This window comes from Enhydra lutris, unplaced genomic scaffold (assembly GCF_002288905.1).
Source record: "Enhydra lutris kenyoni isolate GAN:26980312 unplaced genomic scaffold, ASM228890v2 scaffoldscaffold26, whole genome shotgun sequence".
Taxonomy (NCBI): domain Eukaryota; kingdom Metazoa; phylum Chordata; class Mammalia; order Carnivora; family Mustelidae; genus Enhydra; species Enhydra lutris.
The window spans coordinates 22,034,782-22,045,482 of record NW_019154110.1 but is presented as its reverse complement, the minus strand read 5'-3'; the positions used below and the strand labels follow the sequence as shown (position 1 = coordinate 22,045,482).

The window sequence follows — 10,701 nt, the reverse complement described above, 5'->3', positions numbered from 1 at the left end:
CCTGACTCACTAAGGCTTTGGGGGTAGGCCAAACATCTTTCAGGGGGAGGGGTAAGAAATAGAAGACAGGGTCTGTCCTCAATCCCCCATCTCAGTGGGGATAGGGCCCCCACATTTGTTCTCTCGCCCAGTGGCTTATTCCACGGAATCAGCCTGTGGCACCATACAGTAGCTGGGGTGAGAAACCTGGGTTCCACACCCAGCTCTGCTGCTTCCCCAGCTGGGACTTCCAACAATTCTCTTGGCCTCTGAGTCTTTCCTCATCTGAAAATAACGGGAAAATAGTAACAAGTGGGAGAGCACTGTGGTTAGAAGCATGGGCACTGGATTCAAGTGATCTGCATCCCCAACTCAGCGCCCCCACTTTGTATCTGCGTCTTGGGGGTAAAGTTACACAATCTTTCTGTCCTCTCATCAGTCCAGTGGCATCTATCAATTTCTCTCATTGGGTTGCTGTGATATTTTGGTAACATTTTATGTCAAGCACTAACGCGGTATCTGATGCTTACTGAGCTGGTGAATGGTCTTCTGACATAGATTCGACTGTAGTTATTATGCCTGACCTTGGGGTAGTCCGACTTTTCACCCATATGGTGGGGATAATATGTCGTGAAAATGTCTGTAAATTGTAACGCGCCATCAGCATGTCAGGATGGTTATTGAGTTCTCCCCAGAGCCTCTGAGCTCTTACAGGTGCAGCACTATAAAGCTGAGAGGCCGCAAACCCCTGTGTGTTCTGGGTCCTCACGAGATGGAACGAATACTCCAGAAGGGCTAAAGCTTCCCTAAAACTGGGCCAAGAGATTCAACCCGATGACCATTCCCTCGTCCTGTTTCCCTTGCCGGTGCAAGGAGCACCAACAATGTCAAACTTGGTCACCGTTGCTTCCTCTCTGAAACACACTCTCCCTAGGGAGAGTTCCCAGACTCATCCGAGAATTAGTGACTTCCCCCACTGACTCCTTCACCCCACCAACACCACGCTCTTCATTCTGGACAGGCTTTCCGTGGACCTATTGCTTAGATGTCCATCTAAAGAATCCCAGCCTGGTGACCTGAGGACAGGGACTCTGTGCATCCATTTAATACCCACATCCACATAACACCTACATCGTAACGCCCACATGCATACCACACCCACATCCATATCATCCCATGCTAAGTAAAGACCCCTCTTGAAGACAAGGATGCGCAATATAACACATTCAATCTCCATCCCATTCCCCTCCCCTAAAAATGTTTATCAGAACCTCAAGCTGCTGGGAATACTTATTTATTTGGTCTATTAACATGAAGATCTGCAAAAAAACAACTTCTAAACACAGGATAAGAAAACTTGAACATTAACATTCTTCAATTTCGTGTAAGCTCTGCAGTACGGAAAATATACAAACTTCAAACAGCTGCAAAAATAGTGTCTTTGGGAGAAAATAGAGTTTCTACATCGATACAAGAAAAATAGGCATTTTTCTAAACCACCCCAGTCCCGGGGCAGGTGGGGGGGTGTGTGGAGTCGCCGCTTGTCACCGGGAGGAACGCCAGCTCTCCCTCTCCGCCACCACCCACCTGGGGCTGGGCAAGCCGGGCTGCCGCTGAGGACAATCTTAGGGTGAAAGCGAGATGAAAATGCCACTTGGGAAAAACGCTTGGTTCCCCCCTCTGCCAGCAGCTCGATTGGTCAAGTGTTTTGGCCCCTTTAGGGCTGCTTTGGTCAGCTCCTCCAGTGAGAGGGAGGCAAGGGGATGGGGGCTGAGAGGATGGGGCTGTCTCTTTTCCGATCTCCTCTTCCATGTCTGTAGAGGAGAGGGAAGGAAATCTGTGGGGCTCCCTCTCCTTCCATCATGGCCAGCTTGCTCCATGACAAGGTCAAGGGCCCCACAGACAGTCCTTTGGACTCACACCCCAGGGTGGGGTGACTCAAGACCTTCAGGTGAATTTTCCACCAAGTGAGAGAGGCGGCAGGAACACAGGTGTGACTTGTGAGCTGCCCAGCTGCTAGTGGAGAAGGCAGGTCCCCTCACATCTGGAGGGGCTAGTGTCCCTCAGGAGGAGGACACGGGGCTTTGACACAATCAATGAAAGTGCTCGAAGGCCGCGAGGGAAGGGCTCCCTCATCCCCCACCTCAGGGGAGCGAGTGAGGGGCCTGCCACCAAGGCACTGGTCTCCATGGTGAAGTGGTAGGGTTGGGGCCCTCAGACCACCAGGGAACTCTGGAAAAGCACAGGCTCTTCTGACGGCGGGGTGCGCTGCCACGGCTCGAACGGCAGCGAGGCGGCTTTGGGGGCCTCTGGATCCTTCCGAGGCGGAGGCCTGGGGCTGGCAGGGGGCAGGGGGGACCCCGGGCCTGAGGGGCAGTTACGGAAAATGAAGCCCATGCTGGGGAAGAGGGGCTTCATCAAGCTGACGGGGCAGAAGGCCGAGCCGGTCGGGTTGAAATGGACTTTGTTCTTGTCAGGACAGGAAGTCAGGAAGGCCAGGTCAGGGCCTGGGGACCTGGAAATTGGAGAAAGAAACACACACACACAGGGAGAGAAACAGCCAGTGAGAAGGGACAGGAGGTGCCATGGCGTCAGGGGAGCAGGGGAGCTGGGTGTCTGTTCAAGCAGGGTGCTTACTCAAAGTTACTCAAAGAACTACAGGCCACGGAGCAACCACCAGTCTTTAGGCTCAGTCGTCCATTTATGAGAAATACGGCTGAACAGGAAATCTACTTCAGCTAGAAACAGGAGGGATTGAAGCTAGATGGGAAGGGGAACTTCCTGACGAGGTGATTTTAGAAGAGGAGACCAAGGGATCTTTTAATTTGAGAGGTTTCATCACTACAGTGTTTTGAGGGCAGGCTGCTTGCCTAAAAGCAGAGACCGAGGCAAAATGATTTCCTAAGACACTGCATAGCCTGAAGCAGGGTCTCTCAGCATAAGCACTATTGGCATTTTGAGCCGGATAATCTGTGGTTGTGGGGAGCTGCCCTGGGCACTGGAGGGGGCTTAACAGTGACCCTGGCACCTCCCCACTAGAAGCCTGGAGCACCTGTGCCTCCCTTAAGTTGTGACAACCCAAAATGTTCCCTGACATTGCCGAATGTCTCCTGGCGCGGGTCGGGGGGGGGGGGGGGTGGAATGTGTCCTATTGAAATCTACTGACCTAAGGAATCTCATTCTTGAACACATTTGAAAAGTGTGATTTTCCAAAACCCTTGCTCAGACACAAGGGTAACAACCCGGGTGAGAAGGCAGGCCAACCTTCGACCTTCGACCTTCGACCAGGAGCTCTGGGCTCTAACTCAACAGGTGGTCTTGACCCACCCTCCCAACCCCACTCCTCTGATCATGTGGAAGAAACAGAAGGATGAAAGGAGGGAGGTCAGGGAGTTCTGGAGTAATGAATCCCTATGATAAGACGAGGAACATCTGGCCATACTTTAAGGGGGAAGCAGCTGAGAAGCCGCTGGTTGTGAGGGCTCCTAAGAAGGTCAAGGTGTGGTGCGATGGTGAAGCTCTGTTACCAGGAGATCCCTCGATCACCTTCCTCTTCACGTATAATGTACAGACAGGAAAATGCACTTAGCATATAGCATGGTAAACTGATGACCATTCTAACTGCAGAATTCTAGTAATTCCAAACCCAGGAAGAAGAAGGAGACAGCAGGAGGGCAGGGGTGAGCCCAGGGCAAGAGGGGGAAGAAAGAGGTGAAGACCCCTGTGCTGGGGGTCTCTGGGAAGGCCTGGGGTCCCAGCGGAGTCCACAGCGGCCAGGTCTCCCCTGACCAAGAAGGGTTTACAAGAATCCCACCTTACGGACAGTGAGGAATGGGCAGGAGAGGGGAATGCTCTCAGTGTGTGCACGCCCACCTGGGGAAGGTGCCCCAGGAGGCCAAGCCCCACTCAAAGGACATGAAGGTGAATGGTTTGACCCTGAATGGCTTGACTCCCCTCCTGGGAAATCCAGACCATCTTATAGGATCAGCAGCTAGGAAAAGGAAAATGAGACAAAAGAACTGTGAAACACAAGAACTTTCCCAATGGGCAAGCTGATACACAGGAGAGGCCCCACTGAGCTGAGAATTTCTCTCCCAGGGCCTCTTGGAAAGCAATCTATAGGTCACCACCTCTTTTTTTTGTTTGTTTTTGTTTTTGAGATCATGACCTGAGCCAAAATCAAGAGTCCGATGCTTAACCGACTGAGCCACCCAGGGCCCCAGGAGTCACCATCTCTCTCAAAGGATTAACGCAGGAGCAGGAAGCCGGAGGAGATGGCTTGAAGACCCGTGTTGGCAGTCGTGAGTGTGGAAGAGTCAGGAAAGGCACCAGCCTCATTTCCACAAGTAATCCCAGACTGTGGCTCCTCAAGCGTAACGTGGACTGGGGAGAGACACACGAGCCCAGTCTGCTTAAGGGGCAAGATCTGGTCTTTTCCTCCACACCGCCCCTGAGGACCCAGGGTTCTTGGACAGCTATGTAGCGAAGCTGGGAGCAAACAGCCTGGGGGGCCATGTTTTCTCCCTAACTCCCACTCTGCCTTCGAGCTGTACCCTCTGTCGCTACCACACACTGTCCTCTCCCTCACCTGAGCTAAAGCTCAGGCTTCAACAACTGGAGCTCTCAAGGCTCCAACCCTGTCCTAGCGACATCTCAGCTCACATGGCCAGGAAAAGTCTTCCTGACTGAGAATCTGTCCCGCTGACTGTGAAGCTGGTGGGGGGGAAGGAAATGAGCTCTTTGAGGTGCCTGCTATGGGGGACCGGGTGGGTGTCTGGAAAGGTTCAGCCCTTGATCCTCTCTGCTGATGGGAAGGCACTGTGGTAAAGAAGTCAGTCAACATCAGAACAACTTCTGAACTGCCCCACCTGGCTTGGGAATATTCCACAGTCCTTCCTTGTAAGGACTGGAAATTTCTGTCTGGGAGTTCATGACATTTGAACTACTACAGCCCCAGGGTGAAGACTGGGAAGCAGGGAGGAAGCTGTTCAGGCCCCCCTCCCACCACTCCACTGGGGACAAGACACTCCCCCTCTTTGCCTGAAAAGAACTACTAGTATGTTCTCTCTCTCTCTCCGATTACCATCTAGCAAACTCACACCTTTCCCAGGGATGGGGGGAAAAAAAAGAAAAGAAAAAAAACAGAGGGTTTGGGTTTCAGATCTCTTTCCTTTCCAGCTCCCCTAGCACTTGTGGCTGGCATGTGGGCAGGGAGCAGGTTTCCACAGAGATCATGATAAGCAAAGATTGAAGGGCTCTGAGTAGGTAATGTCAACAAGTTTGGTCGCGGAAAAAGTGTGATCCGGAGCATCTGAAGTTGACCATGGCCCCAGGCCGAGAGAGAGTCCAAGGCGGAAGAAGGGCCTGTCAGAGAGGACAGCGCGGGGCTGTCACCCCCATCCCGACCCCACCCTGTCCTGTCCACGGTGCAAGGTCCACAGGAGGTACTCACACGGCCTCTTCGAACACACGCACTCTCTCGCAGCCTTCCGGGGGCTCCCGTTTGAAGACGTAGCTATGATTGGGCCGAGGGGAGGCGGCAAAGGCAAGGACCGGAGACGGGCTGCTGTCTTCAAGGCAGGCTGGGCGGCCCGGAGAGGAGGCTGCAAAAGGAGTGAAGCTGAGGTCAGTGGAGCTGAAGGAAAGGAGGCTCTTTGCCTTCCTGGGCTCAGGCTTCAGTGTAAAGGGGTGAGACTAGGACATGTGGTGGGGGGGTTGGCAGTGTTATGCTAATAATCCACATTGTCTGACCATGCTTTACCTGAAGACAGCTTTGAGGCAGCTTATGAAAGTCTGTACCTCGTTACGCAGAATAAAAAATTATAGTTGAGGGGTGCCTGGGTGGCTCAGTCAGTTGGGCGACCGACTCTTGATTTCAGCTCAGGTCATGATCTCAGGGTCCTGAGATCAAGCCCCACGTCAGGCTCCATGTTGAATGGGAAGGTTGCTTGGGATTCTCTCCCTCTGCCCCTCTGCCTCTGTGCTCTAATATGTAAATAAAAAAATCTTTTTTAAAAAATATAGTTGTTTTGATGGAAAAATCAGGTCTAACAGCAATTCTGTATTCCCAGGAGGCAGACTACAATTGGGACTCCAAGTCGTCATTAAAGGAATCCTAACTTCTGTCTCCCTGCTTTCTTCCAAGACCACACCACCCTGCTACGACATATCACAGCTTCGTCCTCTCCACAGTGTTGCGAAGCTATCCCTTCCTCCAGGAAGAGCTCTTGTACCGTCCTTACTCAACCCCACTTGTGGGATAAAATCCCTCTCCCTTTCCACGCAGCGAACATACTTGGTCTAGGTTGCCAATATGGACTTTATCTGTATTTATCTGTCATTTATTCCTTATTACTCTATGCTCTGTTTACCTCTGCAAAGTGTGAGACATGCCCTTGACCTGCCTACCTCACAGGCCGTTGTGAGGATCCAGTTCAAGGAGGCAGGCCACAATGCTATAGGAGAGGAGGGTCGTTATCGTGGGGAGGAAGGGCTTGGGTCTCATCTTCCCGGGAAGGAGCCAGGGCACAGGACAAAGTAGAGATTTGGAGTCGGAAAGGGTGGGTTTCAATCCGGGTCAAGTAGTGTGACCCCGGGGCGAGAGACCACATTTGCTCATTGTCTGTCTTTCCCAACTGCCTTGAAACCTGTTGCTAGTAATGTGCACAGTGGACCAGCCGGACAGACCCATAGGCTTTCCACTCCGCATGCTAACCTTAGCCGAAACAGGAGGATGAGAGGCGCTGCTTGCCTGGGTCCCACTGAGACTAGAAGTGCAGGTGCAGAGACTTTGTATAAATTATAAATCAGAATCTGTGGAAAGCACTGTTTCTATGGCTAATATGGCATACAGAATAAAGGCGACCCATGAAGATATTCTAGTTGGTTAGTAAGAACTCCCAGGCTTGAAATTGACTAGAGGGGGAAAGTGCATGGAGGGCCCCCTGGACCTCAGGCGGGCCCTGCCCGGACCCCCTTAGCTTACCTTTGTCATGAGGGATGGATGCCAGCTCCTCGACTGTACCCCGGTGTTCCTCGCGGCTGGCCAGGCCCGAAGGCTGGGGGGATGCCAGGGGCATGGAGGGAGAGCTGGCAAGGTTGCCAGGCTCCAGAAGGAGGAGGGGGTGGTCACAGCTGCCACTCTGGGGGGGAGCTGGGGCGCGGTGCCCATCAGGGATATCAAGGATCTGCCAGGGAAAAGGGTGGGGAAGTACTCTCAGGCCCCTCTCTTCGGGGCTGGCAGAGCGCCAATGTCCCTTAAGCTCCTCCCCTCGCTGTTCTGGCCACTATCGCTGACACACAGCGACACCAGGACACGGCTTTCTCAAGTCAGTGATTCAAGGGAAAGCCCCTCTTTTTATTTCTCCCCTGGCCCTTGCAACCCAATCTAGAATCACATGCTTATTTATACGGTCTCGTCAAGGTGACGCCACCAGCAGGCTGTAAGCCTTGAGGGTGGGGACATTCTCCGGGAACACAAAGATGAAGAACATGTGAGAAACATGCTAAGGGGTGAACCACCAGGACGCTGACCACGCGAGCCCCTGCAGGACAGGCATGCACGTCCTTATCACATAGGAAATACCCCCTCCTTGCTTCCTGGTACTAGTACTAGTACTAACCATCCCTGGTACTAGTGCCCACAGCTCACCGAACTGTGTGCAGGTGTCTGGGTGGGTATCAAATCCTACATGGACATCGATTAAAAACTAACCAGTACGTAACTCATAAACTGAGGAGTGTACCCCTTAGAATTATATTAATACTGCCCAACTGGCACTGTCCAGTTGTACTGTGTCAGTATTAAGACCGTGCCTGAGATGGCAGAAAACGCAGCACATGATTCTGCCTGGGAGTGGGGTAGGGTCGGGGGAGGCTGCCCAGGGGTACCTGGACATGGATGAATGCAGGTCCCCAGGTGGACATGGGGGGAGAGGTGAGGGACACAGGCAACTGAGGCATGGGCAGGGGACAGTGATGGTGACAGGGATGAGAAGGCGGGGAGCAGAGAGCTGGTCGGTAAGCTGAAGAGCAGTGCCGAGACCCTTCCTCCTGGCTGCGGAGTCTCCCCTCCACTTGAGGCCGGCTCCCTCTCTTTCCACCCAGCACCACAAGCCTGCCTCCGCTCCACTGCCCGGCTCTGCTGTCCTGCTGGCCAAGTCTATTTGAACCTAATGAACTCGATTTGTGTTCCTTGTGCAGGCTGGTGTTTGCACCGTGCTCCCGACACGGCCATGGCCCGGAGCCCCCCAGAGAGCCTGAGTCCCGCCGGCCTGCACCCACCCTCAGACGGCCGCTGGCTGTCCCGCATCGAGGGTGCGCCCCACTCACCCGCAGCAGCTCCTCTTCGCCCTGTTCCTTCACAAACACCTCCTCCAGCTCTTGGTTGAGCCCTTCCAGGCTCCGGTGCAGGCAGGGGCTGAGTCGCAGGACAGGTGACCCTGAGGGGAAGCTGGGAGGGGATGCCTGAGGAGGAGGCAGACAGAGTGATCACAGACCATCCCCGCCCCCGGCCCCGCAAGCCACGCAGAGTTACTAGTTCTGACCAGGGAGGGTAAGGTCATGTCTACACAGCAGAACCAAGTGGGTCAAGGAGGATCTGGGGACAGGGTCGACTGCAGTAGGAAAACTCAGGGGGCTTTTCTTCAGAAGTTAGTGTGTTGAGAGGTCTAGAGCATGCTTCTAGAGAGTGTAGGCTCACCACTGGGTCAATGGTAAGGGGGTGTGGGGGTGGAGGGGAGAGCCACTGGCCCTCCCAGGTTCACTCAGCGAGCCCGAGTTGGCGCCTAAACCACCTAGGCAGCCAGGTGGCCACAGGGCAGGCAGTGTGACAGGCTCAATCAGCGACCATAAGACCTGTGAGGACCTCCCCACACGGGGCAACGACAAGGGACGCAGGTCCAGGAAGGGGGCGGACACATACATACCCTCAGGGCTCCCCGCACAGCATGGTCCCCTGGCAGTGGGGAGCCCCGCTCCTTCTCTTTCCCGCTGCGGCTTAGCTTCGTCCTCTGCAGCTGGTGCTTCAATTTAGAAATCTGGCAGCCCAGAGATGGGAGGGGGGAGAGGCAGGTGAAGCAAAGCTAAAGGGCACGGAGGTCCCTCCTCCCTGGTGCGGCTGTTGCCCAAGACCCATCAAAATGCCTAAGAGGAAGATGGAAAACTTCCCAGGAAAGCTCGGTGAGTTCAGAACTGATGATACGCTCATCGACCAAGCCAGAGACCTTATGAATGAGGTATCTGCGGTTCCTGAATTTCATGTATTCCACGGATAAGTTGGAAAAATGAATCGGATCAGTTTCCAAAAAATTCAAAATACGCAATACCGAAACCATTTTTGTCTTTCACGGATTCCAAAGGCGTGGAATACCACGCTATTAATAGAAATGGGAAATGATGATTTTGAATTCACTCTTCAAAGTCCATTTACAGCTATCTCAGAGGCCCTGGGACCAGGAAGGTTGGAAGGATTCCCCTCATTTTATTTATTTATTTTTTAAAAAGATTTTATTTATTTATTTGACAGACAGAGATTACAAGTAGGCAGAGAGGCAGTCAGAGGGAGGAGGAAGCAGGCTCCCTGCTGAGCAGAGAGCCTGATGCAGGGCTCAATCCCAGGACCCCGGAACATGACCTGAGTCAAAGGCAGAGGCTTTAACCCACTGAGCCACCCAGGAGCCCCTCCCCTCATTTTAAAGGAGACTGCACTGAGCAAGGAGCCCACGCTCAAGAGGGAGTCTCAGATTTTGTCCTGACTTCCGTATCTTGTAACAATTACGCATTATTAGAAATGGTTTGGATTATTATCCCTGTCACATGTGTAATTCTCCACCTACTCGCCCTCAGCTGGCAAAGGCTCGGGAAATGCAGATCTTTTTAAATATGGGCCCAAACTGCGGTGCCTGGGTGGCTCAGACATTAAGCGTCTGCCTTCGGCTCACGTCATGGGGGATCTAACCCTGCATCGGGGTCCCTGCTCGGCGGGAAGCCTGCTTCTCCCTCTCCCACTCCCCCTGCTTGTGTTCCCTCTCTTGCTGTGTCTCTGTCAAATAAATAATAAAATCTTTTAAAAGACCTATCAAATAAAATAAACATCTTTTTTAAAAATTTATAATAAATAAATATGGGTCCAAATTAAATAGGAATCAGAGAGGAGATCTGCCATACAAGTTATGACCACTGCCAAAAAGAAGTGGTTTTAGATCTGCTCTCAGACACCATTCACACCGTGACCACGCTTAGTGTAAACACCTTGCTTACTGATCATTCCAAACTTCACATACTCTGTATTTCCCACTGGCTTTTAACTTGGAGAGCATTCCCTTCACATTTTCTCTCTGTTCTTGCAACCAAGAGTGGCTCGAGGGGACTCCCAGAGGGTCGGCCCTCAGGCGCTGCCAGCTGGCGTGGCAGATGGAGGTGGTTTACCGCTCAGGATCCCCGTCTGTGCTGCTCTCTACTCAGCCTCGGTGACTGGCATCCTCCCGAGAGAGGGGGAGGGCCAGTGAAAAGTGGGAACACACAACTATTTTTCTCTTCTTCTAAAAATAAGGCTGGGGGAACCTGTGTGGCTCAGTGGGTTAAAGCCTCTGCCTTTGGCTCAGGTCATGATCCCAGGGTCCTGGGATCGAGCCCCCGCACTGGGCTCTCTGCTCAGCAGAGAGCCTGCTTCCCACCCCCTCTCTGCCTTCCTCTCTGCCTACTTGTGATCTCTGTCTGTCA

At 53.0% G+C, this 10,701-nt stretch overlaps 1 protein-coding gene across 1 annotated transcript in view; it reads right to left on the bottom strand.

The window, feature by feature from the left end:
- Positions 1–1,257: 1,257 nt before the first annotated feature.
- Positions 1,258–10,701, bottom strand: part of LOC111151307 (family with sequence similarity 117 member A) — a 44,237-nt gene continuing 34,793 nt past the window's right edge. The window contains exons 4-8 of the mRNA XM_022509203.1: positions 8,907–9,017; positions 8,311–8,445; positions 6,965–7,166; positions 5,432–5,582; positions 1,258–2,494 (exon numbers count right to left, since the gene is read on the bottom strand). Coding sequence (XP_022364911.1) covers positions 2,194–2,494; positions 5,432–5,582; positions 6,965–7,166; positions 8,311–8,445; positions 8,907–9,017 — 900 coding nt within the window. The 3' untranslated portion in view covers positions 1,258–2,193. The remainder of the gene's footprint in view (positions 2,495–5,431; positions 5,583–6,964; positions 7,167–8,310; positions 8,446–8,906; positions 9,018–10,701) is intronic.